Source organism: Prionailurus bengalensis, chromosome E4 (assembly GCF_016509475.1).
Source record: "Prionailurus bengalensis isolate Pbe53 chromosome E4, Fcat_Pben_1.1_paternal_pri, whole genome shotgun sequence".
Taxonomy (NCBI): Eukaryota; Metazoa; Chordata; class Mammalia; order Carnivora; family Felidae; genus Prionailurus; species Prionailurus bengalensis.
The window spans coordinates 20007508-20033180 of record NC_057360.1 but is presented as its reverse complement, the minus strand read 5'-3'; the positions used below and the strand labels follow the sequence as shown (position 1 = coordinate 20033180).

General features: G+C 50.2%; 1 protein-coding gene and 1 pseudogene across 4 annotated transcripts; one reads left to right on the top strand and one right to left on the bottom strand.

The window, feature by feature from the left end:
* Window positions 1-1571: 1571 nt before the first annotated feature.
* TEX35 (testis expressed 35) lies at window positions 1572-11094 on the bottom strand. 4 transcript variants are annotated; one of them, XM_043567914.1, is made up of 9 exons: window positions 10948-11094; window positions 10009-10167; window positions 9455-9523; window positions 8570-8626; window positions 7820-7879; window positions 2911-2972; window positions 2485-2677; window positions 2077-2120; window positions 1572-1828 (listed from the first exon to the last, which is right to left on the bottom strand). In XM_043567914.1, exons 1-9 carry the CDS (start codon window positions 10984-10986, stop codon window positions 1765-1767), a joined length of 747 nt encoding a protein of 248 aa, XP_043423849.1. In that variant the 5' UTR covers window positions 10987-11094; the 3' UTR covers window positions 1572-1764. The 4 variants fall into 4 exon arrangements, with proteins under 4 accessions (XP_043423849.1, XP_043423850.1, XP_043423851.1 ...); XM_043567915.1 differs by having other exon boundaries at window positions 1572-1825; XM_043567916.1 differs by having other exon boundaries at window positions 10063-10167.
* A 10836-nt stretch (window positions 11095-21930) lies between these two features.
* Window positions 21931-25115, top strand: LOC122475900 (annotated as a pseudogene).
* Window positions 25116-25673: the final 558 nt, after the last annotated feature.

Sequence of the window (25673 nt, the reverse complement as noted above, 5' to 3'; positions counted from 1 at the left end):
TACCGCAGCAGGAAATGGACATGTTCTACACACACCCTTCTCCTTTTTCCCATTTCTAACTCATTTCTGCTTTCATCACACGCTATACTGTCCTTGTTGTCATATGGTCTATATTTTTTAATATACATGTTTACTATGTTTAATATACTATATTTACTTACTAGCTAGAAGTTCCTTGAGGGCAAGTCCTAGGCTTTGTTTTGGTTTTTGTTTGTTTGTTAAATATAAGTCAGAAGCCCAACACATCACTCATTACTACGTAGCCATTAACAACTTGGTCAATTATTCACTAGACTGGCTAAAAGTCTAAGCAGCCAGCTTAGCAAAGAGATGAAACAAGAAAGCTGGTGTGAGGGGCCCTCCGGGTGGCTCAGCTGGTTAACCATCTGAACCTGGCTCAGGTCACGATCTTGTGGTTCGTGGGTTCGGGCCCCACATCAGGCTCAGTGCTGACAGCTCAGAGCCTGGAGCCTACTTCGGATTCTGTCTCCCTGTCTTTCTGCCCATCCCCCTGCCTCCTCCAGCTCATACTCTCTCTTTCAAAAATAAATAAACATTTAAAAAAAGAAGCAGCAAGCAAGCTGGTGTTAAATAAAATATGGAATCCTATTAATTCCTCCTCCATTAAACTAAACCCCAAAAATCACACTCATGACAGGAGAGTTTACTGAGATACTATTTTCTCTGTATCTTTCTTTTTTTTTTTTTTCAACGTTTATTTATTTTTGGGACAGAGAGAGACAGAGCATGAATGGGGGAGGGGCAGAGAGAGAGGGAGACAGAATCGGAAACAGGCTCCAGGCTCTGAGCCATCAGCCCAGAGCCCGACACGGGGCTCGAACTCACGGACCGCGAGATCATGACCTGGCTGAAGTCGGACGCTTAACCGACTGCGCCACCTAGGCGCCCCTCTCTGTATCTTTCTTTACTCTCATTTCAAGCTAGTGGCCAGGGGAGGGGATTTGGGGCAGGACAAAGACGGGAGCAGGTGAAGGTCACTGGCTCACCACCACCTTTGTGAAGACCTAAGGACTCTGAAGGGATAGGTCTCCTTTTGGGTTGGGGGGACAGGAGACCTTCAGGAGGGTAGGAGGGTGGATCCCCAGAGCCCACAAAGGGGACCAAGTTCCTATGAGCAGTGGGGCCCTAGGCTCTGCTCCATGACAAAACCTCAGAGGGAAGCAGAGCAGGCTAGACCCTGGGCTTGGGGTCCCCCACTCACCCGAGACTCTTGGGTCCCATACACACACCACACACACAGTACAGGAGCTAAGAACACAGGGGGCACAGGTATGTAGGACACTGGAGGTCTCTCCTGCACCCCACGGAATGGCAGCTCTTACCTTTGTGGCCTCCCCCCTCTCTTTTGACCTGAGACCTTTGCAGAACTAGGCAGAGGGAGGGAGGTGGTGGGGGGGGTGACCCTGAGAATGACCAAGATAGAATTTCCCACTAATCCAACAGGAAGCAGGAAGAGGGCTTGGCGTCTGAAATATGGGGATTTAGAAACAAAAAAGTGACATTCTTGCACAATGAAGTCTGGGGCTGATATTCCAAATGACGATACGTGCTTTGGCTTTAAAGTGAGGGTTTTAATCTCCGGGTGGGAGGAGGCCTGGGGCGGGGTGGCGTGTCAGAGGGCCCCACGCCTTCATCGTGCAGCTCAAGGAGTGGAGAGGAAGAGCCGGGGCTGCCGGTGGGCTCTGTGGTGGCTCTAGGTTGGAAGCACACCTTCGCCCGCATAGGGCTTGAAGCACAGATAAATCAGAAAGCAGCTCCAGATGCCAAGGATGAAAAAGGTGCCCAGGAATGGCATGGAAGTTTTCTGCTAGAGGACGAGAAAGGCAGGACCCTGAGGCAGGGTCAGCGAGCTGCCAGCGAGGCACCCCTCCCCGCAGGAGCCTCTGGGCCGCAGCCTCCAGGCTGGGGGACCCGGGTCCTCTGGCCTCGCGCCATGTCCTCTATGACCGAGTGGATGAGGTCGGGGGACTGGAGGCAAATGCAGCCTGAGCACACTGCCTCTGGGATGATGGGGCACCCGACTGGGACAAGGACTTCTCGAATGGGTCTACCTACCCCTGACTGTAGTTGTTCTTTTGGGCACACAACAAACATCTTTCCTGTAGAGGGAAAAAGAAACGGCACAAGAAAGATCATTTTCCCCTGGTCCAAGATGGCCGCCTGCTAGGCACCTCATGGGGTCTTGCTATAGAAAAGGGCAGAGCAAGATGTTGGCGCTTGGCAGTGGGCACCTCCAGGGTTGAGGCTCACTTGGTCACGGCTTAGGACTCTCCCCAGGCTTAGAGGGCAAGCCCCCGGAGGGGGCTCTGGGCTAGGGAGGCATCTGGGGCCAGCAGAGGGGTGGAACCCGTCCCTTTAGAGCAGGAGGTAAGGGAGTGAGAGGGCCTAGGACGGTCAGGGCAGGGCAGGAGCCTGGAGGGGCACACCAGCGTGGGGGGGGGGGGGGGGTCAGGCTTCACTTACGCAGCAGGTCCTGCCTTGATGAAGGGAATCCAGTGGGTCCTTTTTTGGTTTCTGAAGTGCCATCATCTTCTCGTGGAGAGTGAGCGGCATGCCATCAGCTCCATCCACTTTCTTGAGCCGGAGCTGTGGGTCTGTGTCCATCTTTGCCGTCAGCCTGAACTCCTGCTGCTCCTCTGGACCTCTTCTAAGGGGACTGGGGGAGGGAGTTAGGGAGGGGCAGAGCTGGGGGGACGATTTCCAACACGACAGGGAGATGACCACAGTGTGGGCGGCCACGGAGGGCCCTGACATCCAAGCCATTGGGGGAAGAGAAACCAAGACAGGTCCTTGAAGAATCTGAGGGTCCTCTGAGCCCGAGGACGCTTAGCAGAGTGAAGGGAGGAGATGCCTCAGGGACGAAGAGAGACGGGTGCAGGTCACACTTACTTGCTGCTCTTGTGCATATTTATTAAAACATCCATCTTCTCATCCACATCCTTCTGCATTTCCTTCAGGAGAAAAGTCAAAGCTTAGCCTTATCATCTTGAAGGGCGTCTGAAATCCTTTCTTCTTGCCTCTAGCTGCCAACCACTCAGAGATCACCTCAGCGTCTTCCTTTCTCGGGAATCCTCACCGGCCTTGGGGGACCCGTGCCACCTCTCCCTTTCCCCGCCCCCATTCCAGGATGAGGCCAAAGCACGGGCAGGGTCATTAGGGGCTTATCCAAAGTTTCCAGATGAGTCAGAGGACAGGAAGGCTTTCACCTGATCCCACACCTGGATGAGACCCTTATGCCCTGGCTCTGGCTCAAGGCCTATGAAGTGATGGAGGCAAGAAGACGAATCTTGTGACCTTCCCCCGCAAAGGCACTTTTGGCTCCAATGTTTTGACCCCTGCTGTGCACCCAGATTCTGCGCATGCGCGTTTGCTTCATCTTTTACCCAATTTCTGGCAGAAATGGTCAGCATAAAATAAAACTGACATTAGTTCAACTGGCCCCTCACATTTATTATTTACTAAGAACTGAAAGAATAGTAAAATCTTCTTGGCGAGTTACGATCTGTAAAGTTTGATCCGGAGACATTGGAATAGAAATAGCGGTCATCAAAGAATGTCTAAGATGGCAGATATCATCGTCAACGGTATCTGTTATGGACAAACACAAGGTTCAAGGTTCAAGGTTCAAGGTTGGCTTGAACATTATAAAATACCCATGAAAAATAGATTGCCTCAAGGAAAAGAATTCGAACAAAAAATGAAAGATTTGGCAACAGTTTACTGAAGTGTGGTAGAAAACCGATCAAGGAATTATACTGTATGAGTGGACAGGATTTCAAAAAATAGCTTCTTGAAAAGCATTTTTTTTTTATGTCTATTTTTGAGAGAGAGAACGCGTGAGCAGTATGGGCAGAGAGAGGGGAATGGAAAGTCTGAAGGGGGCTCTGCACTGACACCACAGAGCCCAATGCCGGACCCGAACTCACAAACCACGAGATCATGAGGTAGGACGCTTAACCAACCTAGCCACCAAGGAGCCACCCCCCCCCCCCCACTTCTTGAAAAGTATTTTTAAGTGGTGGGATACATTTTGGATAAGACATCCGTATGCATAAATAGAGTGAAAATATCCTTGATGTGAAAAATGCCCCCTGGTTTTGAAAAATCAGAGTCAAAATGTCCCTTATGCTTAGAAGTGTCACTGTCACTTCAAACTCATGTCCTGAAGTGATCTCCTCATTTTCTCTTCTAAATCTGTTTGCCAACTGTCCTTGTCACCGTCACCGCTTTCTTCTAACTGTCCAGATTGCCTGTTGGGGTCATGGACACTTGCTTCTCCTTCATTCTCTATGTTGAGTCGATCATCAAAAATGTTGTTTTTCCTTCGGTGCATCTTTCAGATTTACCATTTCCCTTCTATTCCTACACCTAGTCCAGCATTCCTCATCTTGAGTGGGAACGTGGCTTCCTGCCTGATATTCTAGCTCCAGACAGCCCCCAGCCCTGCTCTCCCGGCTCCCCCCACCCCCGAGCCCACCTTGCAAACAGCTGCCTGCTCAGCCTTTCTGAAGTGCTGCTTCTAGCATGTTCTTTGATTAAGAATCTCCAGAGGCCTCTTACTGCTTACACAACCAAGTCCCAATCTGTCCGCCTGTCTTTCAAAAGCCTTCATTATCTACCGCCTTTGTGCCCATTCCATTTTATTTCTCACAGTTTTCCCGGATGATCCCACTTTTATGACTGATCTCCCCACTGACCATGATACACTTCACGTTCATCCTGCTTCCATGCTGTGTGCAAGCTGTTCCCGTGCCCAAAATAGCCTCCTTTGTGCCTTTCCATACCCAGTCCTGCCCACTAACAAAACAGTTACTGTGTTTGCATTTTAATATAGAGATAATACATGCCCTTTGTACAAAATTTGGACAATATAGAGGAATATAAAAGTAAATTAATCTCATCACCTCGCCATAACTGTTATTAACCCCTTTGGTGTATTTCTTTCCAGTCTTTTTTCTAAATATTTACTTTGCTATTTTCCCCCACTTAACTGAGATCAGCCTATATAGATTGCTTGTATCTTGCTTTTCATTATAAGCATACTTCTCATTATAAGCATTCTTTTTTTTAAATAAGCTTTTTATATCAAAATAACTTGGGACTTACTGAGAGTTGCAAAGATAGTACAAAGAGTTCCCATATGCCTTTCATTTCATTAAGTTTCCCCTTAATGTTAACGTTGAACCCAATCATGGCATTGCTCTTAATTTAAAAAATTTTTTAAGTTTATTTATTTATTTTTGAGAGAGAGATAGAGAGAGTGAATGAAGGAGGGACAGAGAGAGAGAATCCCAAGAGGGCTCCATAGTGTCAGCGTGCAGCCTGGTATGGGGTTTCAACTCACGAACCATGAGATCATGACCTGAGCCGAAACCAAGAGTCAGATGTTTAACTGACTGAGCCACCCAGGTGCCCCAATTTTTTTAAAGTAAGCTCCATGCCCAGTGTGGGCCTTGAACTCATAACCTCTCGATCAAGAGTCACATGTCTACCAACTGAGCCAGCCAGGTGTGCCTATAAACATTTTCTCCAGTAGTTCCTAGTTTTCATTCTGTGGATATACCATAATTTATTTGGCTATTCTTCTACTGTTGAAAATTGTGGTTTCCAAATTTTTGCTATTATATATAATGATCCATTATTATATATAATGATAATATAATTATATATTATATATAATGAATATCTTTTTACAGATACTCATGCTAGTATTTCTGATTATTTTTATAGGCTAAATTCTGGGAAATGGAATTAAGAGGTCAAGTGGTTTGATATTTTTTGATTTCTATTTTCTAATTCCTTTCCAGTTTTGCACAAACCTATACTCTGATCAGCAGCATAAGAGCATTCCTGCCCTGTTCTATAACTGTCATAAATTAAAAGTTCATCTATTTGAATGTGACAATGACTTAAGTATTGTTCCCATTTGGCGTTTCATTGATTATTCATGAGGTAAACCTTTTAAATATATTTACTGCATTTTAGTTGTATTCTCTTTTGTGGATTGTTTCTTCATACCCTTTGCCCATTTTCCTATTTGGTTCTTACTGATTTGTGTCAGATTTGTAAGTTGTAGATTAAAAAAAACTTTTATCAATGTTTATCATATTTGTGGAAAATTATTTCCTTCAAACTGTTTGCTTCTTAATTCTGTATATGGCGCTTTGCTGTTACCATTTTTTAATTTTTTCTATTGTTAAATATATCAATATTTCCTTAGTGATTTCTTCCATTGTACTTCTTTTTAGACCATACAGTTAAATATTCATATATAATTTATTCTTACTGGTTTTTATTATTTAAATTTACTCTATGCACCATTTCAGTTTTTACAGTGTTAACTAAGTTTTTCTTCATATAATCACAGTTCTTAATATAAATATATAATCCTTTCCTTCTAACATTTAAAAAATCATCCTTATTGTCTTTGAAATTGTATAGAGCTGTGCTGCCCAACCTTTGGCATACAACGGAATCACCTGGTGATCTTTAAAGACTACTCATGCCTGGACCTCATCATCTCGAGGTTTTGATTTCATTGTTATGGGGTGCAGCTGGGTATAAGGTCAAAGCCACAGTACAGGTGACTGCAATGTACAGCCAAGGTTAGTAACTACGGCTACTAAAGATCTGGTTCTTATCCAGGGGAAAGCTCAGAATCACTTTGAGAGTTTGAAGCAACTGTGGCCCAGCCTGGAGATTTTTATTCAGTTCATCTGGACCAGGCCTGGGTATACAGATGTTTAAAATCCTGGCAAGTGATTCTTAGCGTGTCCCTGGCACAGAGGTGGTGACAAGGTTATCTACCCTGGTTTTGTTCCTGCGGCTGGTTATCTAGACAAGATTATTGTGGCTTTATGTGAACTGTATATATCTGGTAGGGGTAGTACCCCTTTATAACTCTTAAAAATGTAAAGCTATCTGCTTTTGCCTATTTATGCTTCTACATCAGTGGTTCTCAAATTTTCACTTAGGAAATGTGAGAAAAATTCAAGGGTCCAAGCCCCCTCCAAAAAGGATCTGGGCTCTATTTTCTTTATTTGTGCTCCAGGCAATTCCAAAACACATCAAGGTTTGAGAACCACTATTCTTTTTTTTTTTTTTTTTAACTTATTGTCAAATTGGTTCCCATACAACACCCAGTGCTCATCCCAAAAGGTGCCCTCCTCAATACCCATCTCCCACCCCCCATCAACCCTCGGTTTGAGAACCACTGTTCTAAACGTTTTCTTTAATGTTTATTTATTTTTGAGAGAGAGAGAGAGAGACAGAGCGCAAGCAAGGGAGGAGCAGAGACAGAGGGAGACACAGAATCCAAAACAGGCTCCAGGCTCTGAGCTGTCAGCACAGAGCCCGACGCGGGGCTTGAACCCACAAACCATGAGACCGTGACCTGAACTCGGACGCTTAACTCACTGAGCCACCCAGGCACCCTGAGAGCCACTATTCTAGAGTCTAGGTGGTCCTCTTAGTAATTGCTGAGCTCAAAACTAATCTTATTGGGCTTTTGGTTAGATATGCATTTAGCTTCCCATGTAGCCTTCAAAGCTCACCGGAAGAGTCACTTTCTCTGTATTTCGTTACCCTGGCCCACATTCGTGACTCATTTCTCCAGACTCCTGATTAACTGACAGCCAATTGTCATGTAGCTCGGCACTTACTTGTCATTTAATTCTCTCTTGCCATAGAGTTTGGGTCTTCTGCTAGATTGTAAGTGACTTCAGGGCAGGGTCTGGCATCGCCTTCCATAATTCCCAGTGCCATACTGGCCCATGGAAGGCATTCAGCAAATGCTTACCTTCATAATCTCCACGAATTCCTGGAGTTTATCAAAATCCTTGTCCATTATGCCCTTTATCTGTTGAAGAAGAAAAGCATGGCAAGTATTACTGAAGGCAGAGTCCCTCTGGGGCATTTTAAACAAAAGGCAGCAGCTGCTTCTTGGATAAAACTCAAGGAACAGACTTGTAGTGGCCAATTAAAGCCGCTTTCTTCCCAAGGAGTCTATGAAGGGACTAGGGTGCATGTACCATTAAGTGACCACCACCAGGGGCCTTGGGGTGGCTTAGATCTGGGTACGGCAACACTTCAACGTGGAGCTCAGACCATAGCTTCAATTACACCTTCTTTCTTCAGCATTCCCTCCCTTCCTACAAATGCCACCGGTGGTTCCAGCAAAGGAGCAGGAAGCGAGTTCCTGCTCTGCTGCTTGTCCCCGGAAGAGGAGGGAGGAGAATAGAATTGGTCCCCGACTTCTCCCACATCCTGGTCAGCTCCTCTCACTCTGTCACGAGGGCTATATCTCCCTAACCCTCAGTGTGATGCTTTAGAGAGTTCTTGTCATTCAAAACCTGGGCTTAAGCATCAGACAGACAAGACATCGATACCCTCAGCTGCTCGGCACTGAAACACTGGAGGAGATGGGGCTGAGTTGGGCTGATGCGTTTTCCACGCAATTCCTGATTGCCCTCGCTATTCGAGGTTGGCCACTGCATTTTCCTGGAAGCTCCCCTTTTCCTCCATATCCTGGAGAGTCTCATCCTGTTACCTGTTTGATCTCATCCATTTTTTCCTTGAGCTCTTCCTTCACCTCCCTGAGTTCAGTCTGAGGAAATAAAATAGGGAAGAGAAGGAGTAAGGAAAGGTCTAGGAAGGGAAACTGTCAAAAGGAAGTAAGGAAAGACCGTGGGGCATTGCTAATAAGGAGGAACAGAGAAATGCCTCCCATTAGGGAGGAAAGAAAGGATGCTGTTAAGGGGGAGTGGGCTGTACAGACATCACGTGCCTCCCGCTATGATGCCCTGAAGGGGACACCTTCACTTCTGTGATGTGACCCCCAAAAATGCACAGCCGCATCTAGTCACCAGGAAGGACCAGGCCACCCACATGAAGGGTCGGTCTACAAGATACATGACCTATAATCCTCATAAATGACAATGTCCCAGAAACCAAAGGTTGAAGTGGAATTCCAGACGAAAGGAAACTAAAGAGGCAGGGAACCCAGCTGCCATGTGTGGTCCTGGATTGGATCCCACACAAAAAGAGTTGTTTTTTTCTTTTGTCGTGAAAGACATTAGTGGAATAATTGATACAATTAGAATAAGGACTGAATCAATGTTCATGTCCTGGCTTTGATATTTTGCTCATTGTACTGTGTAAGAGATTGTTCTTGTTTTTAGGCAACATGCACTGAAATTTCAGAGAAATGTGCTCTCAGGTGATTCAGGAAATATACCTTATATGTATGTATGTGTGTGAATACATGCGGGGAGGGAGGGAGGGAGGGAGAATCGTAAAATGCCAACATTTGGGAGATCTGAGTGAAGGGTATAGTAGAATTCACTGTACAATTTTTTGGTCCCGGAGCCTAGTCACAGATGCCAGCAGCGAACCCACCATGGAAGCGGCCGGCGGCCTGGGCTGCCCCACCTACCCTTAGCTCCTGTGTCCCTCCTGGTTTGGTAAACAGCCCTTCTTGTTTAATTCCCTTGTAGTCATATGTCTGTTGGTTGAAAACAGAAACACAGAATGGTGGACGTCACAGGTGTGGGTGGATGAGGCAGGAGAGATCCCCCCGAGTTTCTGTTCCTCCTTTCAGGCTAGGACAGGGGTGAGAGCTGGCAACCCCGCCACCACCGTCTCCCCTCTGAGCTCCTCACGCCACCACCCTCCCGGCCCACTGAACGGCCAAGGCCCTTCCTGCCTCAGGGACTTGGAATGTGCTCCTTCCTTCGCCCACACTGCTCTTCCTCAGGCTTCTGGTCGGCCCTCGGCCCTCATCTTGTGCTTCAGCCCCCAGCCCAGCCTGGGGCCTTTCCCGACCACCTGGTGGGCAGCAGCTACCCAGGCAGCCCTCCCTATTTCAATTCTCTGCGTTGCAGGTAACACTGCCGAATTTTCCTTCTTTGTTTCTGTATCAGATTATTCCAAGCGTGAACTTTTGCGAGCAGAGTTTGTCTCTCTCTCTCTCAGTGTATCCCCCAGCACCTGGGACAGGTCTTGGCCGCCAGGAACAGCGAACGACCCCTGACTCCAAGTCACCTCCCCACGGGTCTCAGGCCTGGCTGTCGGCATGGCCTCAAAAGAGCTTCTTACTTTGGTCGGCTCGGGCTTCAGTTCCAGGCACATTGCCTTGTAGTTCTTGCTCTGTAGAGACAGGAGTTTGGCAGTCCTCCTGTCAGGCACCAGGATTGGAGGGATAATACCAGCCCTCTCAAGAGCCCCCCTACCCAATCCTGCCCGTCCACCTGCACCTGAGCTCCCCATGTACGCCCCCTCCCGCCACCCATGTACGCCCCCTCCCGCCAGCACCCGATTCAAGACAACCCAAACTTTGTCGGGTTATCTTTCTTTTCTGAACACGCACCTGCCCAGTCAGCAGGTAGCCCTCCCCCCGCTGGGGGGCCTGAGCAGGGAGAGCACTTGGAAGATAACTTTATGGAAGCCGTGGATTAGTTCAGGCTTTGGAAACAGATTGACTTGCAATCTGATCTCGGCCTGCTTCCCTCCTAGCTGTGTCACCCGGGCAAATTATCTATTCCCCCTGAGCCTCCCTTCCTCGTCTGCAAATCGGGGGCACTCATCGCATTATCTAATAAGGTGCTTGTGTGCCTTAGATGTGCCCGTGGATGCAGGCCTGGTACCGGCCCGGCCCGGAGGCGTGGCTCCGGGGGTGGTTGGAGGTGGTGAGGGTTATTACATCGCTCCTCATCCCAAAGGAAGTCAGCAGAGGCCTCCTTCCTTCCCACCCCGAGGCCAGGGATGAATCCCGTCCTCCTTCCGGGCTCAGAGGCCACTCCGCTCTCAGAACAGAGAAAGAGCAGAGCGTTCACCAGAATTCTCTGTATCCCCCCACCCGCACCCTACCCCTCCATTCAGTGAGGACTCAAAGAGGCCCCACGTTCTCCAGCAGTGTTTGTCCTTTACCAGGTCTGATTTCTTCAGTTCTGCCCTCTTGGCCGACATGATGGCGGAGGCCAGAGTGTTAACTTCCCAACCTCCCCACCACGGGCCCCTGTGACCAGGCCACCGTCCTGTGCAGATTACAGGCCAAGGTGAGGGAGGATGACTGCCTCTCTGTGTGCAGAACTGCTGAGGTCACAATGCCCCGGTCCCACATCCTGGCCCGGACTATCACTATAGCTTTGAGCCTCGGGTGCCTCAGCCACTGAGCTGAGGGACAGGTCGGGTTCCAAAGCCATGAGGTTTCCCTCCTGCATGGGGGAAGGGGGTCACCTGCAAAATCGCCCTCTGGGAGGACCTGGCCTGTTAGGGCCTTAGCGGAAGGCACGCCTCACCAGAAGCAAGGATTCTGTCTCCTCCCCGAGCAGGACTTACCGACCAGGAGGTGTCGGCCCCGAACATCTAGCTCTCCTCCGAGACTGTGCACAAGGTCTGTCGTACTTTCCCCACGTGGACAGACCCTTCCTTGGGTCTGAAGCTGCCTTGGGTTGAGATGCCTTGAAGTCCCTCTTGTTCAAGGTGCATGTACTGTACCAACCTGGGGTCCTCTATGCTGGGGGGCTGAGGGGGTGCTGATCTTTGAAGGATGGCTTCTGACACCCTGGCCTGACCACACGGATGGCCCAGTCCCCTCTCTGCCCTGCACCACACAGTCTCTTCTGTCATCCTGGAAGACGGTTGGAGCAAGAAGCAAACTGTGGACAGTGCTGAGAAGACTCCTGGGGTGGGGAGGATACGGAGGCCATTCTGAAGGGGGTTATAATTTGTGTCTAAAGAGTCAGAGGATCGTGGCCTCCCGTGGGACCTAAAATCATTCAGCATCCAGCTGGCGAGCCTAATTGCGCTTTCCTTGGAATTCGTGGGCATTTTACCTCCTTCCCTCTCGTTTCAACTCCTAGTTGCCATCAGAAAGGCCAACATGGAAATTCTGAGGCCAGCCAGCCCAGGAGTACAGGAAGAGATGGAAACTGCACGGGAAGCACGTGCCTGCAGCACCCCACCCCCCACCCCCATACTGTCCCTCGCAGAGGCTGTGAGCTCTAGAACCTTCCCGGGAGCCGCGGCAGTATTTCCGATGCATTTCTGAGGGGGTTACTTCATGGCCTCCAACCTGGTGATGGTCGTCACTCTTATTGTATCACAGCCAAAGGAAAAAGTGTCTATCACTCTGTTTAGTTGGGGAGAGGAGTGATGAACTTTCCAGGCCTCTTTCCCAGCTAGTAAGGGAAGGCTGGAATGTCAGGGTCCTGTGACCCCTGTACTCAGTCCTTGCAGATCCTCTGGCCACAGAGCAGGAGGGCCCTTTCTCTGCCCTTTCTAAGGTTTCCAAAGACCCGACAGTCTTGGGCAGGGGACTACAGGGAAGATGACACTCCCTCTCAACGTTCACCAGCCCTGAGGAAGCGGGCACCGACTCCTCTTTGTTTTGGCTTCAGATCCTCCTGGACCTACAGCAAAGCTTCCTTCTCTTGGCTGAGCGGTCACTAAATGAGCCCCCTTCCGGCCACGCATTTCACAGGAGCCCAGTGGCCCGTGTATCAGGAAATTGGGTCTAAAAGAAACCAGGGTCTCGCTGTAAAGCCGCTTTATACATTATACATGTATAATTATCATCATTTGAACAGATGATAACAACTGACCCACAGCTCCAGGCTTGCGCCTCCTCACAGCATTCATTAGTCATGCGCCCAGATACGTCACTGTTGTCATCAGTGTGTTCGGGAAGGGCTGAGGAAACCTGTTTGGTGAACCTGAATAAATGAGTCTCATGTGATTGTCTTCTCCTCGGAGATTCTGCAGTTGCACGAGGCGTTAGCTCGAAGCGGTATGGCAACATGGATAGTGCCGTGGCAGAACTTGGTTACACGCCAGCCCTGGGCTGTTCTTACCTGAGGGACGCCGCATACGCTTTTTCTGCCCCCCTTCATGGTGAAACCCACTGGGATGAGGGCAAGGAACAGAAAGCCCACAGACGTTCCAATGGGGTTTGGTGGAAAAGGGATATTCACAACAGAGAGAAAGAAGCAGTCACGTGTCTCTTTTCTCCAAGGGGATGTCATTTGAATTTCCTTTTCCTTACAAAGGTCCTGGTTTTTCAGTTTCACCAAGGCAATGTTGTAAGGGAGGCTGCTGGGGGAGGAGGATTTAAAAATGGCCAGGGCGGGGGGGGGGGGTGTCTCATGGCGGCTCAGTCGGTTAAGCGTGGGACTCTTGGTTTCCGCTCAGGTCATGATCTCGCAGTTTGTGGGGCTCTGTGCTAACAGTGCTTGGGATGCTCTCTCTCCCCTCTTTCTCTGCCCCTACTCTGCACACGCTCTCTCTCTCTCTCTCTCTCTCTCTCAAAATAAACTTTAAAAACAAACAAAAAATGGCCTCGGACCTCTGACTTCATGCATGGCCTCTTGTAATTCCAGGGGTGACCCAGTGTTCTAAAATCCTTTGATGAGGACAGAATAGTTCATAAAGGTATCCGGAATCCTGACGGCTGTGGTCTCCAGTCAACCTCAGACTAACAGGGTTCAACACAGATGACCTGGATAATTCACTCCAAAACACCCTGCGGACATACTGTAGGGTCTGGCTGCTGCCTTCAGCCAGAGGGCTCTCTGGTTCCAAGCCCCCAGTGAAGCTCTCACATAAAATTTTTAGAGCTTTACTGTGATTGGTTATTGCATTGTCCTACTTGACTGATTCATAGATACCTCAGAACACTCTACACTGTGCCAGGGTAGATTTCTCATGGACACATCGGTTACTCTGCAATTTCTGGGCATTTCTGCAAATACTGTATCAGACCTTGGCTAGAATCACAACCCTATTATATTGTTCCTGTGAAAAAATTACATCTAGTTTCTGTCATGAACTTCTAGTACCTCTATTTCAGGAACAAAACAGGATATTCTGAACAGGTAATTGTAAATCTCCAGGTAATTCAAGACAGCTCCTGATAAGTAAAAAGTCAGAGCAAATGTATTGTATGAGGACTTGCAGGCTTCTTCCTCCTGTGCATTCACCAGGACAGGGACACATTTGCCAGGGCCTTCCAGGACCCAGGGGAACCTGTCACTATTCCCACAGCCAATGTCACAGAACAGCCTGCTGTGTGAGATAAAGTGAGAACCACCAGCCATCAGAGGCTCCCCTGCTCCTGCTAAATACGGCTCCTGGGGCCTCTTTACTTGGCTGGTGTCCCTCTACTCTCTTTGGATGGAGTCCAAACAGTGGATGGCAATTATATTCCTACCTGTTTTGGCGTCCCTGCTTAAAGATTCTCTGTGGTTGTTCTCCCAGTCCCTTAAAGCCTCCTCTCTACCTCTGACACCTCCAAATCCCCATCCATCATCGACGCCATACATCTGAGTGGCACAATGGCTTCTCTGGATTGGTCTTTTGGGGACTATGCATGGTATACATGGGAGATCACAAACGGCGGGGATGTGGGTCAGTCCTGAGAGCAGCCAGCACCACTCTTGCTCCCACTTTTTTGGCTAGAATGCAACCACACGTCCACACCTACCTGAAAGGAGGCTGGGACACGTGGCTGAGCATCCCCCAAGAGGAAATAAGCGTAAGGAGCAGGTAGCCGATCTCTGCCACACCTTCCTGATGGATCTCATCCTTCCCATTTCATTCTGACAAGTCCCCTCGTAAGAAAACTTAAGTTCACGTTCCTCTGTTTTTTGTGCAAGGGAAGAACCTGATGAGATCAAAAGGGAAGACTACGTGAGACACTGGAGCCGGGTCTCCCAACTAATGTGGGCTGGCAGAGCTGGAGTTCAGGTTAAGGGCTCACCTCTTCTCATCTGAACAGCCAACAGGCTAGGATATTGAGACAGAGGTTGTAATAATGATCCCGTTTATCCAAGATTTACAGTGTAATAATTCCAGTCGATCCCGGATCCATTCTGCAAATCTCCCTCCCCTCCTGCGGGTACTGGAATAGGAGTCTGCTCTGAAGTTTCTCTTGCTGTTCTAAGCCCTCTCAGCAGCACTGGGGCCCAAGCAGGTTGCCTCATCTCTGCCAGCACCTTCCCTGGAGGATGAGTCTCACTGTTGTCCTCTTTGCTGAGAGTCCATAACCTGCTGCAGATGACCCTCTCGGTCTAGCCCCATGAAGCCACCTGCACATGACTCCTGCATGGGGACACCTACTGCTGGGCCCCACCAACAGACATGGACAATAGCCTCGATTGGACCAAAGTTTTCCTTTACTTAGAGACATCGGACCCTGGTTGGCCTTCTGCGGGGCCTGGCTGTTGCCTTTTTCACACCTGGTTTACATTCCGCTCTTTCCCATTTTGTCCCCAGGGTCATTAGCACGTCAGAGCTGGGTCCGTGTGAAGAATGCTCCAGAAGGTGTGAATCTTCTTCCTTGGGTAGGAGTTCCAGGGCTTGGGCCAGAAAATGGGGATCTCTGACCTGGAGCTACAGGTGGTGATCAAAGCAAGGAAGCTGCTTGAGTCAAGAGTCACACGGAGAGGTCAATGAGCTAGAGAAGTCTTCCCGTCTCCAAACAGGGGAGCCAGAGGCAGATTACCAGAGCCACCGTGGAGAAGGGAGAGACCCATTCCTGGCAGAGGCAGAGCCAGCCTGCAGGACTCTCACAGGTGGCCGAGGTGTGAGGGAAACCTCAGCGCATCTAAAGACTAAGAACTGGGCAGTTTCCCTGAGGTGCTCCTTCCGTTCTTGTCATAGGAGCGCGCTCCATGCAGGGCTGTGGATTTTTCCTTTTGGCAAAAGGCACTGGTAGGAAGCTAGCCTTTGTCTAGCTCCCAGTCCTCCAGTGAGGAAATGCCCACGCTGAAGCATCTCGTCTGCTGTGGGGGTGGAGCCAAGGCACGGCTCTGAAGGAGCCAGTTCTGTGACGTGGGTCTCAACTCTGCTCCTGGAAGCTGAGTGTTCACGCTCTTGCTGACCCTCCCAACAATTAAACCAGTTCACGTGGGTTCTCTTTGCAACTAAACCTGACTGACAGAGTTGGTCATACATTTCTGCTAACTGCAGATCTTTGGGAACTCACATGCGTGTGGTGGTAACTCCTGGGTGGTGACCCACAGGGGCGTTTCCTGTGGAAATGTCGAGTACTTCTATTTGGTGACATCCCATAGATTGTCAAAGTTGGTAATTTTAATTAGTGGCCATGGGAAAAGGGGGTGTGAAACCCAGTCCTTCATGGGTCTTTTTTGTAATGAAGACTTCCGCTTGGCTTTTTTTGGTAGACAAACATCAGACAGACACTTTTTATAGCATCAAGACACCTAGGCGGGCCTTTTACTCACAAGAGGTAGATGGCGTGTCACGCTATTATGTTGGTTCTGCAGGGACTGCTTTTTCCAGAACCTTTGTTCAGCTGCTCGGGAAGCATCTGCAAGCCCCCCGCCTTCCTCCTGTAGGCCGTCTGCAGCCCCAGCTCTTCTCACCACAGGGCTCTGGGGATGTTCCTGGGCCATGTGACTGACGAACACTCTGAGAAGCACCTTCTGGGGCCCTGAGCTCCTACCTGAAGCTGAGGAAGGGAGGCATTAGGTGACATTACTCCTCTGGGCGGCAACAGAGGACGGGAGGCGTTAAGTGACATTATTCTTCTGGGCAGCAACAGTCGTGTGAAAATCATGGCTCACGGAAAGACAACTTGGGTGGAATCAAACACTGAAGCAAGCCACACTTCTTTCCTGAGCCCCCTAAATACGAGTGTTCACTTATTTTTATCTAATTATTGATCAGAACAAAGCAATCCCCTTCCTTCCCCTACCTCAAAAAACCAGGGCCACAGCAACCCATCCAGAGGACAGTGAACTCCAGGGCCTGCCCGGGTCGCAACCCCACACCTCACTGCCAGGCTGTGCTTCTTTGGCCTCAGGGCCAGGCTGGGTCCGAGCGAGAAGCACTGACTCACTGCGCAGGGGTTTCCACACCGAGTCCCCTGTTTCTTCACACGCTCGCTGAGCACTCACTGTGTGTCAGGCACTCTGCTAGGCACCAGGGGCACAGAAGAAACTGAGATGTGGTGCTGGCCCCTGGGAACTCATCACTGATGGGGCTGACAGAAGCAGCAGAACCGCGCTTACACTGTGGTCTGTAGGCCCAGGTGTGGAGGGGGCCCAGAGGAGAGGCACAACCCAGTTCTTGGGGCTGGTTCTCTGCCATGCTCTTCTGGACTCCAGTCCTGGCCTTGTGAGTTTCCCAGTACCCCGGCTCCTCTAGAGTCAGGTTCTTCTCTACATGCAAGCACAGGACCCAGGCCGGGCCATGTTACCCACCGTGTGCCAGACTTTGCAAACGCCAACACCTGCCTGTACCTCTGAAGATGACCTCCTCCCTCTACTCATCGGTAGACCACCACCGGGACCACCCCGGTGGGAAAGGTCATCAAAAAGATGTGGCTACCAACCGACCCGTGAGCCGGACCCTGGCACTTGGAGGCTCCTCACCTCCTCGGCCCTGTCCTTGGAACGTGGTTTCCGCTTGCCTTTCTTGCTCCCGGAGGCCGTGTCACAAGGATATGGCCTTGAGATGGCGACGTGGCGTTGAAAACGCCTTCATGGTGTATGTGACTAGACCCTGCGAAGGCCTCTTTATAAACTTTGCAGGTATGGCCAGCAGGTACAGGGATCCATTCATCTTGCTGCTGCCTGAGACAAGCCTCATATGTAAGTCCCCTTTGCTTATTAAAGCTGCCACCCACCATCCTGGAATGACTGCCTCTTTCTTCAGTCTCTCTCTGCCGTCAGAGCACAGGGGCCAATTTCAGATTGCACCCAGGAAGCTCCCAGGAGGGTTACGACCAACACACGCCCTCCATGCTGGGCCCTAGATGGGGTTCACCTGTCTCTGCCATATCAAATGGGTCTCCCAGCATAGAGGGCCTAGCCTGTCCCAGCAGGTGCATTGCATACCAAATCAGCTTTCTCTGCTCCATCTGGCCCAAGTTCACCTCTACCCGGCCTTGTCACTATATATAGCGGTTTGGACTGGACCAAAATCCGTACACCCTCTAACAGTGTAAAACAAAGTGTCCTCTGAGCTCTATGTGTCAAGTTGATATTTCACCATGTCAGACTGTGTGCAGGTAACACATTCTCGGAGGTCTGTGGGTTCCTGCCTCAGGAAATAATGGGATATTCATAAATGTAACAGCCCTTAGGTTTTGTACATAAATCCCCCTCAGCAATCAGGACGCAGAGAATTAGACACCAGAAGTCCTCATGAAGGAGACTTTGCTGTGCTGGTCTGATACCAAGGAGAGGCTTCTTGCTGATTCTACTTGGTAGCCTTACCTGACCTCTTTCCTGCTGCGGCCGTGCCAGAACCCTCAGGACATTCTTTGGACCTTCTCTTTTGTCTTCCACTTGGTTACGTGTATTAGCCAGGGTTCTCCAGAGAAGCCAAATCTATTCATTCTATCTATTCATCTATCAAGAAATTCATTTTAAGGAACTGGCTCACGTAATCATGGAGGCTGAGCGATCACACAATCTGCTGTCTGCAGGCTGGGGGCTCAGGACAACTAATGGTGTAAGTTCTAATCCAGGTACAGAAGACTGATGTCCCAGCTCGAAGACTGGCAAGCAGAGGAAGAATTCTTTCTTAGGCTTCTTTCTCCTCAGGCCTTCAACAGAGGGGATGGGGCCTGCCCACATTAGGGAGGACACTCAGCTTTGTTCAGCCCACCAACTCAAATATTAATCTTATCTGAAAACATCCTCACAGACACCAAATATCTGGGCACCCCATGGCCCCATCAAGCTGACACATAAAATGAACGACCATGTTATCTGTCTCTCCTGCCTTCCTGACCCATCACTTCACCTGGAGCACAGCTCATTTTCTTCCTTTGGTCTTGGCACCCGTGGCCTGAGTTCCAGATAACTGACCTCAGGCTTGGCCTCAGGCCCCTTCCCTCCAGAACTTCCTTTCAGGGCAGGCCTGGCCGGAGGCCCAGGGTTCTCCAGCCCTTCCCACCCAGACGCTGGCCTCCGGATGTTCTGATACCAGAGCCTGCCTGCCTGCCTGCCTGCCTTCCTTCCTCCCTCCCTTCCCCCCTCCCTCCCTGCGGTCCTTGCCTAGAGCTTTCTTCCATGCCACCACCATGCCTGGTGATATCAAGGCAAAGTGTTCCAGGAAGTCATTGCTTTCTCTCTGCTCAGCTTTTATGGATTGACCCATTCCGACGCCCTCTACTCACTCATAGTGCTTTGTGCCCTGGAAACGATCCAGTAGGGGGGGTATTTGTCGATACCTTCCCATCCCCCATTCTTCCAGGAGAGAACTCTCTGCGTTTTCAAATTCCTACAGCAGCCCTGGGGCCACGGCTACACGCCCCCGTGTTTTGGCCCCCATCTGAGCTCCTTTTAGACCCTCCCCCAAGGGTGCAAATCCAGATCCTAGCTTCTGCCGCCCCCCGCGTCTCGCCCGCCTGTTGCACAGCTCGGTTAATGGCAAACAGGGGTGAGGATTAGCCGCAGCTGCATGGCCTCGTGTCCCTGCGGAAGGGCGGGGCGGCGCATGCGTGGACCTTGGGCTGTCCTACTGGGAAGGAGGGGCTTTGGGCCTGTGCACCTGGATTCTCCGGTTCAGTGATTTCCTGGCAGCCCTGCCAGTGTTGTACTTAAAGGTTGAACTAGGGTCAAGAGTTCACCTACAGAGACGGGGAATCACTGTAGTAAGACGGGTCGTGACTTAACCAAACATTTTGGATGGGTTTATTTTCTTTTCCGTTCACACAACGATCCTAAGATGTAGGGATCATTGGGGGCACCCGAACGGCTCAGTTGGTTGAGCGGCCCATTTCAGCTCAGGTCATGATCTCACAGTTGGTGAGTTCGAGCCCGGAGTCAGGCTCTTTGCGGTCAGCAGAGTCGGCGTCGGATCCTCTGTCTCCCTCTCTCTGCCCCTCCCCTGCTCGAATTCTATCAAAAGTAAATAAACTTAAAAACAAAACAAGTAGGCATTATTGTTGTTTCCATCTTACAGATGAGGAAGCTGTTTAACGTAAACATTGAATCATTTTTCTGCAGTCACAGACCGAGGTGGGGGAGCCATGAAATGAACCCAGGCAGCCTGGCTACACAGTCAGCACGTTTAACCTCCTTCCCAGATGTAGGAACATCTCTTTGAGTCTCTGCTCTCCGTTCTTTTGGGTATACGCCCAGAAGTGGAATTGCTGAATTGTATGGTAGTTCTGTTTTTAATGTTTTGAGGAACCTCCATACTATTTTTCATAGTGGCGACACCAATTTGCACTCCCATCAATAGTGTACAAAGATCCCCTTTTCTCCACATCCACGCCAACACTTATTTTCTTTCGATGTTGTTGTTGTTGTTATAGTTCCCATTCTAATGAGTGTATATTGGAAGCTCATTACAGTTTTGATTTACATTTCCCTAGTGATTCGTGATGTTGAGCATCTTTTGTTCATTTATTAGCTGAAATATTTACTTTTAAAGGAATGCAGTAGGATTTTGGCTTTCTTTCCAGATTAGTTACTAAAACAGCACTTAACTGGAAGAAATAAGGGAAAAATGCATTCAGTGGTAGTTCAGAGTTCAAGGGTTCCTCTTCCTCTTAGGCACCAGGAAAAATGTTTCTTCAGGACACAGGAAGCAGGACTGATGTCCGTTACTGCGTACAGGCCTGTAGGGGGCGCCCAAGAGCAGAGCACCCTGGGCGCTTCTTCCCAAGGGGTCCAAGTGTCCAGTGAAGGAAGGCTCCAGGGTCTTACCCCAGATGTGTAGGGATTAGACGGGCTAGCTGTAGCAGAACATTTCCTTCAAGCAGAAATGGCTCCACAAAGCACAATTCACTTCAGCGAGTCATGTCCACATCCGTAAAATCACCAACAGTTAATGATTCATTTATTCACTTATTCAATAAATATGTGTACCAACTGCCCGTTTGCCAGGCACTGAGACCTATGTTTGCAACAGAAGATGATCGAAGTGGATTTGGGTTATGACCTGAATAAATGCTTCAGAACAGAGAACAGGAACGAAGGTCAAGAGCCTCTCTCCCCAGAGCCCCACCTTCAGCGTGGCCAGTGGTGAGCGAGTAGACTTCAGAGATGTCCCTTTATTAAATGGAATACCGCTTACGGCTCTGCAGTATCGAGCAAATGAACAAGGTGCAGCGGGAGCTTCGAGTCAAGTGGTTGTGATTCATGATGGACGGTTCTCAGCCCAGACAGCTGACGGAGGCTTCTCAGAGGGCAGATGTGCTGCCTCTGTATCACCATAAGTCAGGCCGAGGCTTCAGCTCAAAATGCATCTCCACAGGAGAGAGAACAACTTTCCCCTCTCTTAAGGGAAAGGGAACATTAACTAAGCATCGTCTCTGGGTCTGGGACAGTGTTAGGTGCTTTATATGTACAGTGGAGCAACGTTTTCAGCTATTAATTTGTGCCTCTCTTCTAGTGCCCTGGGCAGGATAAGGACCTCAGAGAGGAGCAGCTGGGTGGGTACCGGTCTCTGGGACCATGCTCTGTTGCTGGGGTGGCTCAGCCAAGGGGGCGGGAGGTTGGCAGACCTCAGATTATCCGGGCAAATGGAGATCTCAGTGGTAAGTGGTGCACACAGGGCACAGTGTGAGACTCAGGCTTTGTTCTTCTCCCACTGTGTGTGTGTGTGTGTGTGTGTGTGTGTGCATGTGTGTGTGTGCGTGCATGTGTGTGTGTTGTGGGAGCAGCCCTGAAAATAGATGAGGCTAAACTTCTTCCTTACCTGGCAGGGTGAGAGCTCAGAGTCAAAATTAAGTTGATTTACATGTTGCCACGGTAGCAGAGTGCCTGGAAGTTTCCTGTGCTGTGGCAGGTGTGGAAATGATAGAAGCACCCTGGAAGAGAGTTAGCAGTTTCCTAATAGCACCCACTCAACATATCTTACCATGCCATCCAGCAGTCCCACCCCTGGGCACCCACCTAGAGGGAGTAGGAACATACAACCAGTCTTTCTCTTTCTCTTCTGGTCCAAGGTGCTTTGGGAGCCGCTGGCTTCGGTGTAGACATGGCCAAGTCCAAGAACCACGCCACGCACAACGAGTTGTGAAAACGGCACAGAAATGGCACCAAGAAACCCCAGTCCCCAAAATATGAATCTCTTAGGGGTAGAGAACTCAAGTTCCTGAAGAACACACGCTTTGCCGAGAAGCACAGCAAGAAGCGCCCGAAGAAGACCCAGGCCAACAATGCCAAGACCATGAGTGCACGTGTGGAGGCCTTCAAGGCCCTCGTCAAGCCCAACATCCCAAAGACTGGTAGCCACAAATTCAATCAGCTTGCCTGCACCGCTCACCCCAAGCTCGGGAGACATGCTCGCGCCCTCGCTGCCAAGGGTCTCAGGCTCTGCTGGCCAAAGTCCGAGGCTGAGACTCAAACCGAGGCCCAGGCTGCCAGCTGTGACCCCAGCTCCAGCTCCTGCTGTGGCTCGGGTTCCCATAGGCGCCGCCCGCCACGAAGTCTCCAGTGTAGAGGCTTCTGTCTGCCAGAGTGAGGATGGAAGGACCAAGTGTGATCCCTGGGCGTCTGTCTGCATGGGGCTGGTGCCCTCCTGTGCTGTTTGTGCAGATAAGCCTGTGGCAGGAGCTGTCAAATAATAATAATAATAATAATAATAATAATAAAGAGAACACATATCCACACGAAGACTTGTTCTCGAATGTTCACAGAGGCTTGTGCATGATAACCTCACGCTGGAATAAACAAATCATGCTATGTTTCTGCCGCGGGACAGCACTCAGCCGTAAAGAGGAGGGAGGAACAGACGCTCACGACAGCACGCTGAATCTGACAGACACTGTGCTGAGGGAAATTCCATTCAAACGAAATGCTAGGAAGCAAATCTATAGCGACAGAAAGCAGATGGGTGGCTGCCTGGAGCTGGGGTGGGGGCAGGGATTGCCGCAAGGGGCAGGAGGGAGCATTCTGGGGGGTTGGTGACATTCCGGAAGTCAAACGTGGCAGCGGTTCCACTGGTGTAAACGCGCCACAAACCCATCAAACTGTAGCCTCCAGATGGGTGCATTCTGTCGTGCACCTTAGGACACTTAGGCTGACTCAGAGACGGTCAAGAGGCATGGCTTTATCGCACACGAGAGGTCGTGCAGTGTGTTGAACCCACTACGAAGATTATTTCACTGAGTCCTCAAAGTACCGTCGTAGGAGAGCCACGATTACCCTCCTTGTCAAGGAATTAGCAACGCTGGTAAGGAATTGTTCAGGAAAACCACCCCCAGTCCTCCTGTGTGTCTCCCTCACTCTGACGCCATGGCCACACTCACAAGGCCTCTGGGCAGGGGGAGTCCCCACAACAAGCAGTTCTGTGACACCAGCTCGGGCAGCGGAGGGGCAGGGGAGGCTCCTACAATTCGACTCAGCTCTGACACTGTGCACCTGCAGACAGCGTGGGATCTCATGCTTAAGGGCCCCAGCCTAGAAGACCATGCCCCCAGCCCCTGCTTCGGACGCCAGCCACGAGTCCAGGTTGTTATCCGTACTTCTGACCAACCGGCTATGGAAGGGAGGTTTCCACAACCCCCCTTGAGGCTCAGTTAGTTTGCTAGAGGGGCTCCGAGAAAGAAACAGTTTACTTATTAGATCGCGGGGAGAAAGAAACAGTTTACTTACTAGATCGCTCGCTGGTTTGTTACAAAAGGATGTAAAAGCCGGATAGAAGAGAGGCTAGAAGAGATGCACGGGAGCTTCTGTGTCTTCTCCAAGTACATCACTCGACTCACCAACCCGGGAGCTCTTGGATCCCCGTACTTTGGGGATCTTTATGGAAGTTAGATTATGTAGGCATGATCAGTCATTAACCCTGGAGAGGGGACGGGGCTGACAGTTCCAAGCTTTTCATCATGGGTGGGACTTTCTGATGACCAACTCCCATTCCATCCAGGAGCCTACCCAGAGTCACCTTGTTAGAACAAAAGTCACTCCTGTCACCAGGAAATTATAAGGGGTTTAGAAGCTTTGTGCCAAGAAACAGCAGAGACCAATATACATTTTTTTTTTCTTTTTACATATTTTTCTATTATCTGACAGGACTCAAGGCTTAGGGAAAACCACCTGAGTTGTGCTGGGCTGGGGCACTGTGGCCACAAAGTGCATCTCTAACAAAGACCCTAGACAGCCATTAGCAGCTCACTTGGTAGGAGAACACCTGCCTGCTCTCTGGGGTGCGGAGATCCTGTCCGAGTAGTAAAGCAAGGGTGGGCAATACGGCTTCCACTTCGGGGGTACAGATCTGGCTGGTTTGGGAGAAAAGAGGGGGACCTGGGTGGCTCTGTCGGTTAAGCGTCTGACTCTTGATCTCAGCTCAAATCTTGATCTCAGAGTCGTGAATTCAAGCCCCACGTTGGGCTCTGCGCTGGGCATGCAGCCTACTTTAAAAAAATAAAGAGAAAAGGTGTATATTGATTGTGGGAAAGTGAAGTTTATGAGCCTGTACCTAAGGGTGTGTTGGATCCAGGTGCAAACGCATTCCTACTCTGGGGGGTGGGGAAAGAAGCTATGGGGAATTTCACGAACCCCATCGCTTCCTGCAACTGTTTGTCCCTGGGGCGCTTAGGAAGCCCGATGCTCCGTATGTCTCTGTTCCTTTTGTCCCGTCACAGTCCAGTGAAGCTCATGACCCGGGGAGCTGGGCTGTCGTCCCTCGGTCATCACCAGCCCGCAGTGCCTGGCTGAAGCCTCCTCGTTCGTTCGTGGATTCGGGACCTTGGTGTACCAGACAGAGTCCTGGGTGGGCGTGGGACTCCAAAAGAAAAAAAAAAAAACAAACAGCAAATCCTCCTAAGACAAACCATAACATTGCGTCTCTATTGAGAGGTTTTGCTGTGCTTGTGACGGACGAGCGCCTTGTGACTATGGCACAGCTCCTGCCATCTGGGAGCTCTGGGTTTGCCAGAGGAAACAGAGGCAAATGGCATTTGGACCCAGAGCGCCAGGGGCGGCCTCAGGGAGATGCTGTGCCTGGCCCCAGGGCGGCAGAGGCCCCCCCACACTCACTGTACTTCCTGGGGGTGTCCCTAGGTGCCCACCGGGAAGCCCCGGGTGCCTTGCTGGGCCCTTGCATCAGGAGACCTGAGGACACCCGGGCGAATGGCCGAGCTGCCCAGTGGGAGGGTTGGCACCGTCTAGGCCGGACTGCCAGGCTCTCTTTTCTCCCTGGAGAGCGGCCCTGAGGGGACCTGGCGCAAATGTGTTCTGCCACTGGGGTGAAGTCATCGGGGGCGGGCACTGCACAAGAGAATATTGTGGCAGGATGTTAGTGCTGAAGCATTAATCCTTTTTTCCTCTTTCCCTTTGCCCTTTCGGTCACAGGGGCTATTTGCCCTTCCCTCTGGGAAGGGTGTGAAGGGGTAGGGCCCAGAAAAGAAACTTCCAGACTCTGGTTTCCCAAAGCTTAGTCCTGAAGGGAATGGAGAGAGTTCTGGACAATAAACAGGATGTTGAGAGGGAGGGAGGGGGGAGAGAGAGAGAGAGAGAGAGAGAGAAAGAGAGAGAGAGAGGGCTCTTCTTGGTTCCCCGGAAACAGTGCTTTGGGCTCTGGTCTGTGCTTCCTCAGGGAACCAGAGCCCAGACTGGGGGCGGGCGGTGGGGGGGGCTCTGACGACACTGAAATAGGGCTTCCTGAGGGTCCATCGCCTCCACCCCATGCTTTCCCGTGACCTGAGCTTCAACTGCTGTCCTGCTACT

What these genes read in the sequence shown, in the direction of transcription:
- TEX35 (XM_043567914.1), bottom strand. Translation starts at nt 10,986, where the DNA reads ATGTCGGCCAAGAGGGCAGAACTGAAGAAATCAGACCTG. An exon ending in AAATGGATGAGATCAAACAG is followed by an intron (nt 7,880 to 8,569) that starts GTAACAGGATGA and finishes CTTCTTCAACAG; the next exon opens with ATAAAGGGCATAATGGACAA. An exon ending in ATCAAGGCAGGACCTGCTGC is followed by an intron (nt 2,121 to 2,484) that starts GTAAGTGAAGCC and finishes TTCCCTCTACAG; the next exon opens with GAAAGATGTTTGTTGTGTGC.